We start from the raw sequence: 20,063 nt of genomic DNA, 5'->3' as shown, positions 1-20,063 counted from the left end.
GGATGTTCCTGCTCAGGGCGTTCGATTCCCGTTATTTTTTGATCTTTTTGTGGGGAAACAAATGGCGGGAGGGACCGCTGGGTGCGAGACGCAAGGGCAAGGTCTCCAGGGAAGAGGGAAGAGGGAAGAGGGAGGGGAGAGACGCGGTTGTTTCGATCAACAAGATCATGGGTTCGGTAAAATAGGTTGTGTGCCTGGCAGAAATGTCAAATCTCAAGCTTATCGATAGGGGAGTTTCACGCTTCAAGTTGTCTGCTACTGCTGTATCGATTTCATTTCTGCTTCTTTCTCAAACATTTCTTTTTCTGTGAGTTGGGATGTTGATCATTTGGCGAGTGCATTTGTTTGGCTCGGTTCGTGGTATGTGGCGGCGACGGCGGTTGGGCATGGACGGAGGGCGAGCGAGTCCAGAAAAGGGGCAGAAGCGCGAACCTTTTCGAGAGGGGCAAAACGGACAGACAGAGAACGGACGATAGACAGACAGAAACTAGAGTTGGGACGAAGACATTCCTGTTCGCAACATTGCCATCAACATCATCATCATCATCCGCACGCACACGCTCCTTCTCGTTGCTGGGCATTCTTTCGACAAGTTGACTTGTCCCCTTGTCGCTGCGATCACCCGCCGTCGTATGTAACTGCCACACACACCACTCACTTTACCACTGCCTACCATCTCATCGCAACCAGGGCCCTCCGTACCGACCTCTACTCCCTCCTCCGCTACCCATCATCACCGATACCACACTCACCCACCCCCCGTCCTCCTCCGCCAACAACACCTCAGCGGCTACAATACCCCTTCGATCTCGACTCAGACCTTCTCTTTACAACAGCGAAAGCACTCTTCAAACTATCGCCGCTCGTTCAGCGCTTGCCACGACTCTACACATTCAACACCACCTACAGCTGCTGCTCGCTGGTCTGACGAAGCTCGCTTTCTACGCTTAGAGCCCCCGCGCCCCGCTATAACCACCCCCGAACTGCACCGCGCACACGGGATGCTCTCAACAGAGCCGCTGCCGCCGCTCAACGACTAACTCCCAGAACTATCTTCCCGCCTAACGGTCGCATCGCCTCTTATCCGCTCAACACCCCTTCACCCTCGACCCCCGAGTCTCCAGACTACCACAACCACCACAACCACCCCACGACATGTCCAGCGGTGGCCGTGAGATGAGCGGCAAAGGGTTCTTCTCACGGAGCAAACATAAAGTTGCCGGGTTGACCTCCTCCGGCTCTCGTCCCAGTGAATCCCATCAGTCGTCCAGCCTCGATATCGAAGCACAATCGACAAAGAGCTCGGCCAGGAGTGTGCGCTCTCAACATTCGATCTCCTCCAACAAGGACTACCGCGAGACAATATACGGAAATGAATTAGATCCGCTCAACAACACTGCTGGCGTGGTTACGTCGATACCGTATGACTCTGTGGTGCAGGACTTGAATCGAACTCCCATAACGGTGGACTTTCCTCGGCCCGTGTCACGCGGCGACGATGGAAGAGAGATAACACCGCATTCGATTGGTCGCATGGGAGATTTCCACCAGTACCCCAGTGTTGCCGGCCCGCCGCAGAACCACTACTCGCATCCGACCGGCCCCAGACCACCGCCTGGCTCGTCGGGTAGTCTGACAGCGGGAAATTCCTACTATGCACCATCCAGAGAATATGCTGGGTCTACCACGTCGTCGTCGTCGCCGAGGAATACGAATGGGGGCCAGGGCCAGATGTACTATCCTTCCAATTCGACTCAGAATTCCGATCCTCGGAACTCGGACCAGATGTCGATCTACTCGTCGTTGTCTTCTGCTACGCGCAATTCGATGCTCTCAGTTGCTCCTACCATGGCGGAGATGATGCAGTTCCCAGCTCACAGTGGGTCCATGACCGAGTTCCACATGGAAAGGCCGGAAGACGACTCCATCGTGGAGAAGATGTTTTATGAGCTTATGATCAAACGTGGATATATGAACTTACCGGACCCGGCGAAACGGGTGTTGATGGCTAAGCCAACATCTGGGAAATGGCTCATGATCTATCAAGACAAGCTCGGTGATTGGCAGACGGAGCAGAAGCGGAGGGCTGCGGCATCATCCAGTTCCGGGAAAGATCTGGACGAGGACTCGCCCCAGTGGTACGTCAAGAAGATCATGGAGGGTACCATCACAACGAAGCAGCTCGCCAGTTTAAGCGTCTCATTGCGCACACAACCGATTGGGTGAGTACTGGGTTAATTCGCCCGCTTGAGTGGTGTATAATGCTAACGTGTTGGGACAGATGGGTACGGGACTTTATTGAAGCGCAGGGTCAGATTGCCCTTACGACTGTACTGCGGAGCATCAACAACCATGGCGGAAGAAACAACACTGGATCCGATGCGATGCTTGACCGAGAGTACGATATCGTCAAATGTCTGAAAGCGCTCATGAACAACAAGTACGGTGCCGACGACGCTCTAGCACACCAGCACTGCATCAATGCGCTCGTTGCATCCCTCACATCTCCGCGTGTCAGCACCCGGAAGATGGTTAGTGAAGTCCTGACCTTCCTGTGCCATTGGGAGAGGCCTCACGGTCACTCCAGGGTGCTGCAAGCGATGGACCAGGTCAAGGGGCATCAGGGCGAGACCGGAAGATTTGATTCATGGTTACGCATCGTCGAGGTTACCATCGATGGCCGTGGAAAGCTCGGGAGTTTAGTGGGGGCCAGCGACGAGGCGCGATCGGGCGGTATTGGTTTCGAGAGCTTGCTCATGGAATACGCTCTTGCGACATTATTCTTGATAAACATCATCGCCTCCGGCTCGGACGACATACATGCTCGCATTTACGTCCGCACGCAGTTCAAGGGATGCGGTATTGGAAGGATCGCCACGAAGATGCAGGGCTTCAATTACGAGCTCATAGACAAACAGATCCAGAAATACGAGGAGGATGCGGCAGTGGACTATGATGAGCTCATGGAACGGGATGGCACTAGTATGGTCGATAGTATCGATAGCGAGCCCAAGGACCTCAATGACCCGGCTGCTCTCGTAGAGGCGATCATGCAGAAGATCCATGGTACCAATACGCAGGATTACTTCGTGTCTGCGCTGCAGCACCTGCTTCTGATGCGGGACAACAACACGGAAGACCGGTTAAGAATGTTTCAGCTCTCGGAGGCCATTCTTGGTTACGTAGCCATGGACCGCCGGTTTCCGGATATGGACCTGAAGGCCAGTCTGAATTTCTCGGTGCAGAGTCTAATGGACAAATTGAATACCGATGCCGAAGCTCGACACGCTCTCGAAGAGGCGAGTGAGAGCCGGCAGGTTGCCGAAAATGCCATTGCCGAACGGGATGCCATGCAGGCTCAGATTGACCTTGGTGCCGACGGTCTGGTTGCGAAGTTGAAGAAGCAACTGGAGGAACAAGCACAGGTTATTGATATCCAGCGACGTCAAAATGACATGTTGAAAGCCGAGCTAGAAGAAATCAAGGTCGCACATGCCACTCAGATGCAGAAGAGCGAACTAGAGACCCGAGAATTGTACCTTATGTTACGCGATGCTCAGGATGCCGCCGACGCCGTCATCGCGGAGAAGGCTAGACAGGGCCGGAAAGATGGGAAGATATTGCCTGACACCGACATCCAAATGCAGGGAATCCTTGACCGGCAGCGACTCATGGAAAAACTGGAAAGACAACTCGAGCGTAAGAAGACCGAGTTCAAATTGGAAGGTAAAGTATGGCAACATGTCGCACCTAGTGATAGGTTACGGGAACTGCGTGAAAGAATGGATGCCGTGCAACGCGAAGCCAAGCAGCTTGAACAGCAACATTACGAAGAATCTCAGCGAAATGCATCTGCCACATTTGGAAGTGTTTCGAGGAAGAGCCATGTTAATAGGAAGAGCCGTGATGCTGGCCGCCAGATTTCTCAACCATTGACCTATGCCGAACGCGAGAATGCCCGGTTGAGAGAGGCAAACATCCGCGAAGAATCTGGCGACGATACCGAACCGGAGTATATCCTTGAGCGACCACGGTTGATCCAGTACACCAAGCCGAGGATTAACAATGCTCAGGCCTCTGGTCTATTAGGCGAGCTCACGGAGAGGGTGAAGCGAGTCCAGGCATACAATAATGCTGAAGCTACGGACGACGAGGACGAGGACGAGGACGAGGATGACGACGAATCCAAGCTTAAGACCGAATCCACCTCAAGTGATGAGGGCGTGACGACAGGCCCGTCCCATGCAAGCATGGAGTCGGGTCCGAAGACTCCGATCGACGCGGAGGCACTTGGAGGAACACCTAAGGACTCAACCGGCACGGCAGCATCTGGTGTGGTAATGCCCGGATTCGCCAATGGCCCTCCACCCCCGCCTCCGCCGCCGCCTCCGCCTGGCGTTTTCATGCCAGGGTTTTCAGACAGTGTTCCGCCTGTGCCGCCGATGCCAGGATTTGGAGGTCCTCCCCCGCCTCCCCCGCCGCCAATGCCAGGGTTTTCGGGTGGTCCGCCCCCCCCGCCGCCGCCGATGCCAGGGTTTTCGGGTGGCCCGCCGCCGCCCCTGCCGCCACCAATGCCAGGATTTTCGGGCGCTCCTCCGCCTCCTCCGCCGCCAATGCCTGGGTTCGGTGGTCCACCACCGCCGCCGCCTCCTCCTATGGCTGGATTTGGAGGTGGTGCTCCCCCGCCTCCACCTCCACCAATGCCCGGATTCGGGGGCGCGGGTCCACCCCCGCCGCCGCCTCCTCCTCCAGGGGGCTTCCTATCCGGGAACGCTCCGCCGGCTCCGGGGCTTCCTGGGCGAATTTCGCCGTATCACGTACCCGGTGCGCCGCCGCCACCCGGTGGTGTGCATGGACTTTACACCGGTGTTCGACCGCGCAAGAAGCTTAAGCCGATGCATTGGGAGAAGTTGGATGGTGTCGAGTACACTCTCTGGGCAGCCCGTAGCAATAAGGAAGGTGTGTTCGAGGAACTGTCGAAGAAGGGTATTCTCGAAGAAATGGAGAGGATGTTCTTTTTCAAGGAGACGAGGATGCTCAAGAAAGCGAAAGCCGAAGGCGAGCAGAAGAAGGAGTTCCTGGACACCGGTATAGTCAAAGCGTTCCACATCTCCCTTGCGAAGTACTCGCAGATACCCGCCACGCAGGTTGTCACGAAGATTCTCAGCTGCGATAAGGACATGCTGGACAACTCCGCCATTATGGATTTCTTGCAACGCGATGAGTTATGCACAATCGGCGACAACCTCATGAAGAATTTTGCTCCCTACGCCGTTGACTGGACCGAGGCCGGAGCAGACGGCAAAAAGAGGGAAGCGGATCCGAACGAACTGAGGCGTGAAGACCTGATCTTCTTGGAGACGGCCTTCAATCTGCACCATTACTGGAAGGGGAGAGTTCGAGCTTTGGCTTTGACCCGAAGCTTGGACGCGGATTACGCCGATATCCAGGGCAAAATCCACCAGGTTGTACGGGTCTCGGATACGGTCCGAGCTTGTAAGGCGTTCCAGGATGTGCTTGAACTTATCTTGCAGATGGGTAATTACATGAACGATACCACCAAACAAGTTACCGGTTTCAAACTCGGCACGTTGAACCGTCTGGTCAACGTCAAGGACGACAAGAACCAACGGACGTTCATGGATTACGTCGAGATGACGGTTCGCAAGAAGTTCCCCGAGCTGGAGGGCTTCATCGAGGAGCTCCACGAGAGTACACAGCTCGAGAAAGGTATGGAGTCCCCTTCCCTTGTATGCTAACTGCCGTTGATGTTAACATGTTTCTGCAGCCGACGTCGATCACCTTGCCCAACAAGCGCAAAAGTTCATTGCCAATGTCCGAGTGGTTCAAACGTCCGTCGACTCCGGAAATCTTTCGGAGCCGAAGAAGTTCCACCCACAAGATCGCGTCTTGCAGGTTGTTCTTCCTGTTCTTCCAGAGGCAAGGAAGAAGGCAGAATACCTCAAGGACTACCTTGAGGCGATGAACAAGACATATGCCGATCTTTTGACATTCTACGGAGAAGATCCTAATGATGAGAACTCGCGCAAGAGATTCTTCAAGCTTATTAGTGACTTCGTCAAGAACTACAAGGTTTGAACCTCCCCCACATAAGGCATCGAATTGATCACTAACCCTTCCCGCAGTCGAGTCGTCAAAAGAACATGGAACTGGAGGACGAAGAGAAACGTCGAGAAAAGCGACAACAGATGGCGGCAAATACGCAAGCCAAACAAGCTGCGCGCGCCGACCCACTCGCGCCAGTCGTCACCCAAAGCACAGGCGCTATGGACGCACTGCTCGACAAGCTACGTGCCGCCGGGCCAAGCTCCCGCGAAAAGAGAGGCGCAAGGCGAAGAGCAAGGCTACGACAGAACGGTGCTATCCGAGCTGCGTCGATCACCAAGGAAGCGGATACGGGAGGTGAAAATAGCGGAAGTGAAGCAGGAGATGATCAGCAGGAGCGGCCATCGTCTTCATCGGCGGCGGCGGCTGCCGTATCCTCGGATGCGGAACAAGGACTGCTGAGTCCCGATATCACCGTTACTTCTGCCGACCAAGCCCCTGCTGAGGACAGTCTCTCGAAGCGGACGGAGGAGATGCTGATGCGTCTAAGGGGAGATGGCGGAGGCGAGGGTTCAGGAGGTGCGTTGGGCGCAGGCAGTATGCGGGACAAGAAGCGGAAAGAGCGTCGACGACGAAACGGTAGTAACGTTTCGATGTCATCTACGGGATCGGGTCCATCAGCCGTCTCGCTCCTCTCGAGTCCGCCGGTTCCACCACTCCCAACCGGTCTCCCGTCAAGTCCTGCGTCAGGTCTTGGGTTGACAGCGCCTGGTGGAGCACCCGATTCCGATGACCCAGTGGCGAGAGCTAAGAGTGCACTTCTGGCGATGCGGCGAGGGAGCGAAACTGGGAGTATCAACAGTACTACCAGTGATGTTACTACAACACAGGAGCCCGACCCAGCATCATCGAGTGCAGTAGTCGACGAGGACAGCGATCAAGGTGCTGCGACACCAAAAACGATCATCAGCCCGCCTAGTCCTGACCCGAGTAGTCAGCCATAGTTAGGTTACGTTAAAGTTGTGTTTGTTTAGGTGCTATTGCGATATCCTCTGTATTCCTTTTGACTTCTCTTCTGGGATTGGTTTTGGTTTTTTTTCGTTACATTGCTTCTACGGCTTCTGCTTTCCTTACATAATCCTCGAGCTGTCCTAAAAGGCTTTGGCTTGGGTGAACTGCACTTTGCACTTTCTGTCTTTCTTCTGTCACTTCTCTGGTGGGGTTATTACTCTTATCTATATCTTCTACTTCTTCTTCCTTTTCTTCTTCTTTTTCTTCTGCTTCTTTTCTGGCCGGCTTGAATACTCCTCCTTCGACTCCTCCGACTCCCTCCACTTTTGTGAATATTTTCTTTACTAGTACACGTCTACGATATGGTCCAGCCTGGAATCCTCGGTTGAACCTGGATTGTTGATGCGCTCTCTATAATTTTTTCTTCGCTCTCGGGTGTTCACTTTATTACTTCGGCTCTATATATGGTTGACTTCCTTACTCACAACACTGGCTTTTATTTTTTTCCTTTGTTTGGCTGGATGGATGGATGGCGGGGGGAAGGGGTGCGGATGGGATGGGTATTGGAAAGCGGGATGGGGAAGGGGAATAAGGGCCTACATACATGTATGTGCTCGGGTGTATTGTACTCTATACTGTATGTTGGTAATAGTTGTGTCTGGAGTCTAGATGATTTAGATGGAGATATCTCATGGAGATTGATGTTTTACATCCATCTTTACGCTCCATCCCTCCCCGTCCATGCAATCCCAGTTTCGATCCCTGCAATCCGGCAGTGGATCCCCACAAACGTGGGAGGCCCGTCTTCGCACTACGAACGAGGGGTGACCAACTACTGCACCCCGCAGTCCGTCACCCACGGAAGAGAGAGAGAGAGAGAGCATGGACGACACCGACCCGCCACCCCCCAAGCCCAAGAGCTACCTCCTAACCAGCGCGCTCACGCCGCTCGGGCACGCGCTCTCGCTCAGCCTGCTGGACCTCGGCGCCTCCCTCGCCGCCTGCTGCACGCGCACAGAGCTCAGCTCCCCGCTCCTAACCACACTACGCGCACACATGCACAGCGGTACACTGATCATCCTCGAGCTGGACCCACTCTCCGCGTCCATCTGCCAGTCGGCGCTCGCCACGGCCGTGGCCGCGTTCGGCCGCATCGATGCCGTCGTCCACACTGGTGTGCCGACGTTTGTCGGCGCCCTCGAGGAAATGGCCCCCGGTGATATCACCCGCCAATTCGAGGCGGGGTACTTCGGCCGCGTTAATGTCGTCAAGGCTGCCCTGTCCGTCATGCGGAAGCAGCGCGGCGGGCATATTGTGGTTGTTACTGGGCTCACTGGCGCGATGGGAACGCCAGGACTGAGTCTTAGGTCGGCGGCGGATCATGGCATCGAGGGGTTGTGTGATGCTCTGGCGTTCGAGGTCGCGCCGTTCGGGATTAGGGTTAGCATTGTGCAGCCCGGCATCGAGACGGCGGTCTGGGGCGCCGGCGAGGTGGTGGTTGTCAAGGAGAAGGAGGAGTATAGGGACCTCCCCGGGGGGGAGGCGGCGCGGCGGGTGCGGGGACTTGCGGAGCGGGTGGACAAGATGGGCGGGATGGCGGAGGTAGATGGGCTGGCGGATACGGTCAGGATCGTGGTGGAGATTGTGGGGAGCGAGAATCCGCCCGGCAGGGTCACCGTGGGCGAGGAGCAGGTCGAGATTGTCAAGGAAAGACTAAAGACCCTGAGTGAAGAGCTCGAGGAGTATTTGGAGGCGAGCTTGGGCGCGGATATTACGGCGCCGCCGGGGCAGGGCGGCACCGGGGGCAGGTCCCGGCCCGTCGCGGGAGAGATCGGGGATGAGTGAGTATGTAGATACCAATGTAACTTCATGATGATTAGGAGCAACGAGCAACGAGCAAAGCAGCGCATGCAGCGCATGCAGAACAGACATACACTTCGCTATTGCATTCACAAGCGCAAGTAAACGTCCTACCGTGACCATCCCTCCCCACCAGCTACGCATACGCCACCCCCGCCGCGACCACCAGCTCCAAGTTTGTAGCGCCCTCAAACATCGCCAAATCCCCAACCTGGGTCCTAAGCAGTCTCTTGACCGTTTCCTGCAGGAGCTCGTACCCCATTCCGGCCATCTCGGTGGCGCACTCGATCGCCTCGCTGATACTGATGGTCGGGACGACCCTGGCCGCCTCGTCCCTGCTCAAACAACCCTCGCTATCTAGCTCCAGCAGCGTGGCGTATTTGTTCCCCCGCGCAAAGATCTCAAGGAATATCAGGTCGTCCGTCTTCACGTATCCTGGGAAGTGCCGCGACCGCCGCAGGAACAGGTACAGATCGTGCACGGGTCGGCTGTACCATTGCGGGCTGAGGCGCGTGCCAAAGAAGTGGAAAGCCTGGATCGTGGTGGGGTTAGTGGGGGCGGGGGAAAGGGGATGGGATGGATTATGGGAAACGGGAAAGAGCTTACGACGAGGATTATCTCCCGCGCTTTGCGGAGGTTGTAGGAGCTGGGGGTCTCAGCTTGGTTCATGGTGGTGCTGGAGGTGGTGGTGGCGGTGGTGGCAGTGGTGGTGGTGGTTGCTGCAAATGTGTGCGAGTGTTTGTGCAATTAAGAAGGGTTGATGGGAACTGAGGTGCAGTATGCGATGAGTGACCTGTAGAGCAGCAGCGGTGGGCGAGGAAACCAGCGGGTCTTCTCAACGGACGTTACCTGTCTGCAGTCATCCACAGATCATCACTCGAAACCTTCCCCCCTCCCCCACCCCATCCCCCCAACGTTAGTTGAATCCATAGTCTTCAGTATCAATCGAACCAAACTATATCATTCTCGTCTACCCCACGGCCTGGATGGTGCTTGACCTGTAATGATCAAACTTGAAACAACCGCTTTTTTCGCCGCTCACGGGAATCGACATGACCTTAGCAGGGCTAACTGCACCCATCAGTCCTAGCGACTGTATTCGCTAAATGAAGAACCGGCCGACACTGCAGTTACCAGTGGTCCAGTGTTGATCCACAGCAGTCGCGGCTTCGCTATGCTCATACACCGTACACCCCGCATTGCGCCCATTGCTATACACATCATATCACTCGGGAATTCATTTCCCATCTTATTGAAATAGGTATGCGATGGAGAATGGTATGAGATTCATTTCCTTGGTGTGCTCATTTCCTCGGTGCGCTCATACATTGCTGGGACAGGCCACGGCGGGGGCAGGGAAAGCCACATCGGGCCACTCGATGAAAGTCGGGTCGGACAGTGGCGAGGAAACGGAGTGTGTACATATATTGCCATGATCTACTTAGGTCGCAAGCAATCACTGATTAAACAAAAAATAAAATAAAATATGATGTACTGTATGAGATGTATTGAATGCCGATTAAGTGAAAGAAGAATATTTATTTCTTCTGTATGCATACAAAATGAGAGCTTCTGTAAACACCAAGATACATACGCTCGTCTGTCGGAAATGGACAAGCAAACACGTGACAAAAACCACGTGATAAACGTCAGCTATGGGTCGTTGTAGAGTAAATGGCACTGCACAGACCGCTGTAATACCAACAACACGGCCCATCCCGCTCGACTCTCTGCCCTGGAGCCTGGCGCGAGTGACGACATGTGTTTACGCAATTGGATTACTGAGGTTAGTTAGTGGAATTTCTTTGTTAAATGCATTATTGTAGATATCTCTACTCTACTGGCCATGACCTTAGGGCTTCATGCTGTATGGATTATCAATCAATCAATCAAGCAATTGGATTCCACGTTCTGCCTACTTGGTAATCGTTCTAGCAACTCAACTACTGCCATCCCCGGTAGATACTAGTTAGTAGAGACAGGACGTCAATGCCAGTCACTATTGCCAGCCACGAAGTCGGTGACAGCGGGGTGGAAACGGACACATATACCAGTACCTGCCATGATCCAGGTACGATACTAAGGTCGAATGCAATGATGATGAGTAAACAAAAAAACATCAATGCCAGCCGATAGTTACTAGTAACTAGAGTACATACGTGCAACCGGCGTTGCCGGGACCTGGGACCTGACTAGGACACTGGATAGCGCATGCGCGAGTGCTCTATGTACCTACGTGTATTTATCACTGTATCGCGGCAGTAAAATCACGCATTCAGGCCGCGACGATGCTATGTACTACTCTATGTATCTAGGTATGACCCACCGGTCGTTAGGAGTACGGTTGAGTCATGCCTACAGGTAGCTAGTTACCAGGTATGTACCTACATACCATACCTGCCTACATACATGCAGGGCCCGTTATCCGCGAGCTACATATACCGGTACACATCCTACGGCTATGGAGGGGCTATTTACTACCTACTAGTAGTTGGACACCTTGACTCGTCCTCGTATCGGTACTAAATAGTAGGTTAGCTATGCAGGCAACAGAGCAACTACACACATAAACGCGCAATGCCTGTCCTCGACAAGGGACCGAATCGTCTACCTGGCCTACATACCTATGTACAAACCTATCCGAAGTGGAGGCTTCATAATCGCCCCGTAATTAACTACCTACGTAGGACAGCCCACATCCCACATCCCACATCCCACATCCCACTTCCTAGTTACCCTAACGCACCTTATGGGCGGATCCCGGGATCCCTACATCTTCTAACTAACTTCCTACCAATCAATGATCCCGGGGGGTTGGGAGTGGGGGCCATGACGCGTGAGACGGCACACCGGTGAGCAAGCGAGTGACGTCTCGTGTCCGCACATCCCGGCGTAGTGTTGGCAGTCGGTGCTATTCGGGTCCGGCCGACAGGCGTAGGGAGTATATAGGAGGTATATAAGCCGGCTGCCCTGAGGAGGGCCGAGGGTGGGGGTATAAGGACGATGACGAAGTTTACTGTACCGCTCATTGGGGTTGCTGTGTTGACGGCGGGTGTGGGGATGTATTTGGGAGTGGGAGGGAAGAATGATGCTGTGGGTTACCGATCAATCGGTGGAAATGGCGATGGGGGATGAGTGATGCTAATGGGCGGAACGGAGTGTAGTGTGCGATCCTTTCGAAAGCCTTCCCGGACGATACCGCGATGCCGGGGACAACGGCATACGCAGAGGCCAATGGCTTCCACTGTCCGTACTCTCCATCTCTCGCTCCCTCCGTTCCCCGGGGAGATGGAGGGCCCAACTGCAGTGACTGATATTCGGTGGTGTAGCAAACAACACGGAAGCGCACCCTTACTGCATCTTCACGCCGCGCGACACGCCGGCGGTAGCCTTCGGCGTGCGGACTATGGTGTCCACGTCGACGGAGTTTGCGATCCGCAGCGGCGGCCACAGCATGAACCACGGGTTCGCGTCGACGTCCTCGGGCGTTCTCATTTCGCTCGGCGCAATAAAGACGATCGACATCGATGTCGCCGGGGGGACCGCGGTCCTCGGCGCGGGAAACACCTGGGGAGAGGCGTACGCCAAGCTCGCTACCAGCAACGTGACGGTGGCAGGGGGCCGCGCTAATACCGTCGGCGTGGGCGGACTGAGTCTCGGCGGAGGGCTGTCCTTCCACCTCTACGAGCACGGCTTCGGCGCCGACAACATCGTCTCCTACGAAGTCGTCACGGCGGCGGGGAAGATAATCACCGTCAATGCCGAGTCCTATGCGGACATGTTCCTTGCCCTGAAGGGCAGTGGCGCGCCGTTCGCGCTCGTCACGAATTTCACGTACCGGCTCTTCCCCGCCACGCCCATCTGGGGCGGGACGATCTTCAGCGGCTCCGGCACCATCCCCGCGCTGTCGAAGGGAGTGGCCGAGTTTATGGCTACGGGCATCGAGGACGTGAAGACGCATCTGATCGCTGGCATAGCGATGCAGCTCGTTGACGCTGGCGACGGGAACATGGTGGTGGGGAAGTTCTGTCTCGGGATCTACTACTACCGCGATGCGATCGCCGGACCCCCGGAGGCGTTCCGCGAGATGATCGCGGCGCAGAAGAAGGAGGAGATCTTCAATACCATTGCTTCGCCGAGGGATGTGGCCGGGTTGACCACGGAGATGGTGCCGCCTACCGTCACGAGGCAGATGCAGGTTCCGTGGATGATGATCAATCCGACCGAGGAGGTGTTGAAGCGGCAGGTGGAGATCGTCGAGGAGGTGTACACGGAAGCGGTGAAGACCATCCCGGGCTTCGCTGCATCGCTGAATTTCATTCCCGTGGGAGAGCAGGGGAGGTGGGACAATGTCCTGGGATTGAAGAAGGGTGTCAAGTATCTCCAAGTGCACAACTTCATCGGCTGGCCTAATGAGAAGGACGATGGCGCAGTGCGGGAGGTCGCCAGGCAGATTGCCAGACGTAGTACGGAGTATCTCAAGGAGGTTGGGCATTTTGATAAGTTTATGTGAGTCTCCCTCCTTCCCGACAAACTGGTGGTGGTGGTGGTGGTGGTGCTGATGACGATAGTTACATGAACTACGCATGGGACGAGATGGACCCGATCGCGACGTACGGAGAGGAGAACATTGAAAAGATCCGAAAGGTGCAGGAGAAATACGATCCCGACGGCGTATGGACGAAGCTCGTCAAGGGCGGGTTCAAGGTTCCGCCACGGACTGGTGCCGTATAGAGTAGTTGCAGAGACGAGGAGCATGTGGATTATATAGAGTACTGTATCTGTAATGTGGACAGAATATATAGAGCACCTATATAAGATGTAATTGAAGTAAGGTGTATCCATACGTTTCGAATTCCATATGTAGTGTACAATACGCACGTGAAGTGCAGCCACCCGATACCGGTACTGGCCGAGTCGCACATGCCCATTGCCGGTGCCCATGCAGCCCTACGAAAAGTGACGACACGGCAGGCATCCGTATGTACTGACTACGTAACTACGTCAACCGAGTGTGATTGGCCAGCGGCCGCTCTCCCAGGCTGGGGAGAGGGAGCTCATCATGGTATCGTCACACTCACGTATGACGTGAGGATCTTCACGATGGGCGTATATATAATCAGCACACGGCCGAACCACATCAATCACTCACACTCAATCCAACAATAACAACAATATCACCACCCACATAACCATACAACGCAAAAACAACAAAATGTCCGACATCTTCCACAAGAACGACTCAAAGATCAAGCCCAAGACGCGGGGCGAGGCCGGCTTCGAATTCGGCACCTCGGAGACTCTGCAGTCGCAGGACCTCACCGACGGCTTCTACGAGATTCCGGCGACCCTCGAGCCTCGCGGCAGTGCTGCTAAGGTTCGCCCCTTCTCTCCCCCACTTTCCTCCCCACCCTATATATGTATACTGACACCACCGGCAATTTTTTTAAAAGGCAATGCGTGACCACCACGGCGGCCACAACCCGGCGAAGGCGTTCACGTCCGAAGGCGCTGTGGGGAAAGAGTTCAAATGTGAGGAACCCCTTCCTGCCCCCAGTGCCCGCCCCGTCCCCGACCCCCGCCGCACCGACACGCCCGTTCCGGGGGAGAAGCTGGGGTTGCTGATGTGATTTTTATTTCCTTGGGTGATTTAGCGGAGGGGAGCATTGGATCTACGGTGCAGAGTGCGGGTCAGGGCGGCGTGCTGGACAAGAACGGGCCTGTCGGGAAGCAGTTCACTAGTGAGGGGAAGATTGGCGGCGCGGTTGATAAGATGCTCGGGGAGAAGAAGTAGTTGCGAGGGCTGGGGATATGGGTATGTAGCAGCCACGTGGGGAAGGGGAGGGGGGATGGTGTAATGAACGTTTTTAGGTTTTTTTTGTGGTTGCTTTGCTTGCAGTTGCAATTGCACTTGTTCGTCAGAACTGCAGTCTTCGTGCCAATGCTGTGTAAAACGTATAACTACCAATCGCCGCAGCCTCACTCGCCGCAGCCCCCTTGCCGTACCCAACGCCGCCCACGAATCTACGATATCTGCCACAGCCCTATGACCGCGCCAGCAATCCCCAATCTTCGCTATCTGTCCGTCCGTCCGTTTTGCACTACCACTAAGCCTACTAATAAAACAGTGCCGAGAGGTTGGTAATAACCTCTCGCTTGCGTGCGTGAAAGCCTACAGGGGAAGGAACGTTAAGCAAACTAACCCTACAGGTGCGAGAAAAAGGCAAAAAACCAGGCTCGCGTGGCGCTAAATTTCGTGGCTTTATGACGTCCCATTATATGCCCAGCCCACGCGCATTACATACTCTACATACATCATCTTCATCATACCGGCTCGTGTTGTAAATGGGTTCGATTAAATTAATAGTGGTGGGGGTATAACGAGTCCGTCCGTCCCGTTGGAGGGCTGAGCCATAGGGTGCAGCTAATAAGGGAAGGGGCGGGAACGGGAACGGAGGTGATTCCGTCAATCCATCCATCCATATTCCCACGTGAGTGAAAATAAGGGCTTGCGGTTGAGCAACTTATTACCACAAAACCAAAGGAGCGAAATTATTAGCTAGAACAAAAGACGAAAGAAAGAAGAAAAAACCCAAATACCAAACAAACATTATGCATCCATTTCGATATTTCCCAAATGAGTGACGGGAAACAAGAACGAAATAATCCCAACTCCCGAAGTTTCCCAATTAACCGTCCAAAAAAAGACCGACCACACACACGCGCGTGAAAAATGCTGCTGAATTTCCAAAAAATGCAAGAAAAAAAATTAATATTGAGATTACCCCCATTCTATGATTACAGTACGAACCAGAACTTAGTTGAGCACGACGGGCACGGCGGTACGCCTGGCCCTTTTATTTCGGCGCGTGGAGGTCGTTCTCCGGGCGGACGTGGAGGTCGTTCTACGAGTGGACGTGGTGGAAGTCGTCCTACGAGTGGACGTGGTGGAAGTCGTCCTACGAGTGGAAGTGGTGGAAGTCGTTCTCCGCGTTGTGGACGTGGTGGTGGGTCGGGCGGTAGTGGTGGGCCGAGTTGAAGTGGTCGCTCTCGTCGTAGAGGTCGATCGAGTAGTGGTGGTCGGCCTGGTTGTGGAGGTGGATCTCGTTGTGGTCCTCGTGATCGGCCCAGCTGTAATCAAACCGGACCTCCTGGTAGACGTTGTGCTGGTGCGAGTGGTGGTCGGTGTAGTAGTAGGGGTGCGAGTGGCGGTCGGTGTAGTAACGGTGGGTGTGGTGGTCGGTGTGGTGGTCGGCGTGGTTGTCGGTGTGGTTGTCGGCGTGGTGGTCGGTGTGGTGCTGGTCGTCTCCGTCGTCGTAGTCGAGCTGGATGTACTGGAACTGGTCGACGATGTGGTGGACGTCGAAGAGCTGTCATCACCCTCAATGCGGGTAAGATGGTATTGGAACAACGCTTGATCGACATCGTCCGAACTGGCGTAGGCATCGAGGGACGAGAAGAAAGGCAGAGTCTCGGTGCGGATCGTCTGGAGGTCTGTTCCGGTGTAGGGCTCCGCTCGCCATCTTTCTTCCATCGGATCGATGAAGCGCGTGGTCTCCGGGTAGCCAAAGTCCTTGAGCGCAGTAACGTTGAAGGCACCCATCATGTCGTGGTCCTCGTGCACCAGGTTGTGGCAGTGAAACATGTAAACACCGTCCCAAGGCGCGTACCTAGCCAGGACCCTGACCTTCTCGTTGGTTCCCAAGAGAACGACGTCTTTAAGACCGGCTGCTTCGTAAGGCATGACCTGGCCCCTTCCTCCCGTCCGCGAGAGAACTTGGAAATCGACGAGATGGATATGGACGGGATGACTCCAGCCACCGCTGCTGTTCTCGAGCTCCCAGACCTCAACACTTCCACGCGGAGGCCTCGCCAGAATACGGTTCTCGACGTTCGCGAAACCAACACCGTTGATCTGCCACACACCATTGTGCCTCTCGAACTTGAAGCTGCGGTCGACTCCGGATCTTGCCGGGGGCATGTTGAGGTTGATCAGGGAGCTCGGCGCACCTCCATTGTTGGAATTATCTGTCACGGTATTGCCAACCACGAACTGCATCACTCTGTCGGTCCCCGCGTAATCCTCGTCCTTCATGACATCGCGAGAATTCCTCATGGTGATTCTCTTTCCCCGGTACGCGGCGAAGTCCACAATGATCTCCCATCGCTCGGCCATGGAGAGGTACAGGTCATCGGTAACGACCGGACGTGCCATATAACCGGCATCCGAAGCGACGACGGTGAACGGAATGCGGGAAGTCGTGCCAGCTTCGACGAGAGACAGACGGAAAGCACGACTGATGGAAGCATCAAGGAGTCGGAAACGGTACTTGCGAGGTTCGACGTTCAGGAACGGCCATGGTTGTCCGTTCTGTAAATTCTCATGTCAGCAAAACGTGCGCTTTAGGAACTATGTGGGATAGGGGCTGTCTCTGCAAACAAGGAGGTACTCACGACGTGGATAACATCACCCCACAGACTATCAGTCTCGCCTACAGGTGAGAACAGGGTACCATCGGCCCTGTACTGTTTCGACAGAAGCATGAGAGGAATGTCATAATCTCCCTGGGGAAGAGCCAGCTGCGCTTCCTGCTCGGGGTCGTAGACAATGTAGAAGCCAGCCTGTCCGTAATACGCGTTGACAGCAGTGAGGTGCATTGCGTGGTCGTGATACCACATGGTCCTTGCGTCCTGCTTGTTCGGCCAATAGTAGTCCTGGGGAAAAGATGTCAATATACCATGCCAACATACGGAACATCTACAAGTAAACCAACCTTGTACTGCCCAGGGGCGATCGTGTCTTCCGCCCACCCATCGAAAGGGGCACGGGAAAAAGAACCGTGAAGATGTATGGCCGAATTTCTGTTATATTCGTTGACGAAGCGCACCAAGGCTGCCAGTCCATCAGCATCGATGGACACGAGTCACAAAAGCGAAAGTGGAAACTCACACTCGCGCCCACGTGGTATCATGAACGTAGGACCTGGACTGATTCCATCATAGCCGACCTCTATGGCCGGCTGAAGGTCTGGATATGCCTGATGCTCAAAGGATCGGATGCGAATCTCGTAGAAATCAATCGGAATTCCGGTCGTCTCGTTGATATACGTTCTGCAGAGATAACCGAGTTAATATCGCTAGATATATCTATGGAGCTCATCTTTTTTTTGCATGCATGCGGAGCAGTGCAGGGACGAGTAGTATCATGCGGAGATCATGGGCTGAACACGAGACGGGAGCCAATTGCATTGACAAATGTGAAGGGAGAAGATGAAGGAGTAGAACTTACGCCTGTGGAACGGCTATAGGGGGTATAGGCAGTGGAAATTCAAAGAAATTATTGTACTACGAAGCATATTGTCAGTCATGTAAACCCAAAGATGAGGCAACCTGGGAAAACATACCACCGGAGATTCCCAATCATCGTCACCGGCAATAATGGCTCTAGGAGCCAACGCGAGCAACAGGCTCGCAACCACTCCAGGACTGAACTTCATGGTGAGGTAGGCGTGATGTTAGGTATCTCAGCCCGATGAGGTTGTCGTGAAGCAATGAATGAATGTTCTGTCCGGAACACAATAATGACAGTGTGTAGTGGTGGCCGTGGGGGGGGGGGGGGGGGGGGGGGCTGGAGGGGGTGAGCTGTGAGGAGCTAGAAGTTCTCCCAAGGCCTTTATATCAATACCTGCAAGTGGCCATGCCTGTGCGCCTCGAAGATTGTGCAAAAAGGAACTAAAGGGGAAGTGCAAAGCCCCACAAGATCACAAAGCGCCATAACCATCTGCGAGAGCTGCATTGATACAGCCAAGCGCGACTAGAGCAGGCAGTCCTCTGTTGGCTAAGAGAATACGAGGAGTGATGGGGAGAGACTGGCGGTGACCCCCCACCCGCCGCTCGAAGTGACCGTAGGAAGAGTATTCTTGTCCGCCGTGCGAGACTGCGGCCCGTGACACTTTAGAACACTCTGGATCCCAGGGGGAATACTCCAGGGAGCCCGGCTGTGGGTATCAATGCTGGCAATTGTTTGGCCGCTTCCCTGCGAGACCTTCGCGACCGTGGCGACAACGCGAGTGGCCTGCTGGCTGGCCGGCCTGCATATCCATTCTGCCCTCCGTGAGTCCGTTCCCCTGCTAGGAACACCAACGGTGAACCGATCAAGCGCCACATATCGTACCGACCTCGATGCTGAATCGTGGCCAACCGGCGTTCATCTCGGTAACCGGACTTCCACCCGCCGGAAATTCTCATTCCCATCCTAGGCACAGTGGCCGTGATGGACGGTTCACAACCCTTTGGATGCGCTCGTTCTGTCGATGATGTCTCTCGTCCAGGTACGGGGCTTCAGGTATTGGCCAGCAAACGCGAGGCCGTCCCGCCCAAGCCCAACAAGGCAACGAAGGCGTAGAGCTGCTTTTGGGCTAGGACACAACCATTTGTGACAATATTGGCGCGGATGCATTGATGGAATCGGCCTCCCCTCCGCGACCTCTGTTGTGCGTCGGGCAAGATCGTATCAGCTAATCACACCCAAGTTGGAACGAAACAATTTGACTTCTCTGACGAAACGAAGATCACGGCCGGTGAGATGGTTGACAACAGTGTGTTTACTCACCTAAGTACTAGGCAGTTATAGTTATCGCACGTGTCGTTCAATTATACCGTAGTTACAGGTAACAGGGCTCACCCAGCTACCGGTACCGGTACGGTGTGTAGATCAATTCTAGTACAAATCCTCTCGGCCCGCGAGATCACCGCGCTCGCTAGCAGATTGAGAGAAGCTTGTTTGGATGCTGCCCCACAAAGTCCGGCGGCGAAGATCCTTCTCTTTTCTCGGGCTGAAGTCCGAAACTCTTCGTGTTTCCACGCGCATCACCATCATCACCAATGTCCTCGATGTTGTTCTCCCCTATTTTTTTTACCCTTTCCTTTTTTTACCCTTTTCTTTCCTTTTCCAAAGGGAGACGGGCAAAGTTCGCGAGTGTCCTGGATGGCACCTGCCCCTTGCATGCGTGCAGGGGAAAAGTGTAGGGAAAAACGAGAGACAACCTCGTCGCGGCTCGGCCAATGGGGCACCCGCACCAGACCCGAATAAGGTGTAAGTAGACAGTAGGACTCGGGTAACCCAC

At 54.7% G+C, this 20,063-nt stretch overlaps 5 protein-coding genes across 5 annotated transcripts; 4 read left to right on the top strand and 1 right to left on the bottom strand.

Moving 5' to 3' along the window:
- Positions 1 to 1,938: 1,938 nt before the first annotated feature.
- Positions 1,939 to 7,070, top strand: BZA05DRAFT_334596 (uncharacterized protein; the record flags this gene model as incomplete). The annotated part of the gene is made up of 7 exons (XM_051480736.1): positions 1,939 to 2,222; positions 2,282 to 4,260; positions 4,753 to 5,730; positions 5,789 to 6,093; positions 6,147 to 6,738; positions 6,817 to 6,918; positions 6,988 to 7,070. 7 exons carry the CDS (start codon positions 1,939 to 1,941, stop codon positions 7,068 to 7,070), a joined length of 4,323 nt encoding a protein of 1,440 aa, XP_051341329.1.
- Positions 7,071 to 7,851: 781 nt separating this feature from the next.
- BZA05DRAFT_435083 (uncharacterized protein) lies at positions 7,852 to 9,729 on the top strand (the record flags this gene model as incomplete). The annotated part of the gene is made up of 4 exons (XM_051486352.1): positions 7,852 to 8,918; positions 9,074 to 9,484; positions 9,537 to 9,664; positions 9,716 to 9,729. The coding sequence occupies exons 1-4, from the start codon at positions 7,960 to 7,962 to the stop codon at positions 9,727 to 9,729; spliced, it is 1,512 nt and encodes a 503-aa protein (XP_051341328.1). The 5' UTR covers positions 7,852 to 7,959.
- Positions 9,730 to 11,877: 2,148 nt separating this feature from the next.
- Positions 11,878 to 13,775, top strand: BZA05DRAFT_392867 (uncharacterized protein). The gene is made up of 4 exons (XM_051483162.1): positions 11,878 to 12,030; positions 12,102 to 12,183; positions 12,267 to 13,446; positions 13,509 to 13,775. Exons 1-4 carry the CDS (start codon positions 11,941 to 11,943, stop codon positions 13,669 to 13,671), a joined length of 1,515 nt encoding a protein of 504 aa, XP_051341327.1. The 5' UTR covers positions 11,878 to 11,940; the 3' UTR covers positions 13,672 to 13,775.
- Positions 13,776 to 14,032: 257 nt separating this feature from the next.
- Positions 14,033 to 14,903, top strand: BZA05DRAFT_392863 (uncharacterized protein). The gene is made up of 3 exons (XM_051483161.1): positions 14,033 to 14,314; positions 14,391 to 14,469; positions 14,592 to 14,903. Exons 1-3 carry the CDS (start codon positions 14,153 to 14,155, stop codon positions 14,729 to 14,731), a joined length of 381 nt encoding a protein of 126 aa, XP_051341326.1. The 5' UTR covers positions 14,033 to 14,152; the 3' UTR covers positions 14,732 to 14,903.
- A 993-nt stretch (positions 14,904 to 15,896) lies between these two features.
- On the bottom strand, positions 15,897 to 18,547 carry BZA05DRAFT_429466 (oxidase cueO precursor; the record flags this gene model as incomplete). Its single annotated transcript, XM_051486131.1, has 7 exons — positions 18,342 to 18,547; positions 18,227 to 18,282; positions 17,888 to 18,048; positions 17,712 to 17,830; positions 17,392 to 17,652; positions 16,163 to 17,308; positions 15,897 to 16,103 (listed from the first exon to the last, which is right to left on the bottom strand). The coding sequence occupies exons 1-7, from the start codon at positions 18,432 to 18,434 to the stop codon at positions 15,897 to 15,899; spliced, it is 2,043 nt and encodes a 680-aa protein (XP_051341325.1). The 5' UTR covers positions 18,435 to 18,547.
- Positions 18,548 to 20,063: the final 1,516 nt, after the last annotated feature.

Source organism: Tricharina praecox (genome assembly GCF_024521635.1).
Source record: "Tricharina praecox strain CBS 144465 chromosome Unknown BZA05scaffold_7, whole genome shotgun sequence".
Classification (NCBI taxonomy): domain Eukaryota; kingdom Fungi; phylum Ascomycota; class Pezizomycetes; order Pezizales; family Pyronemataceae; genus Tricharina; species Tricharina praecox.
This window is presented reverse-complemented; position numbering and strand designations above follow the sequence as displayed.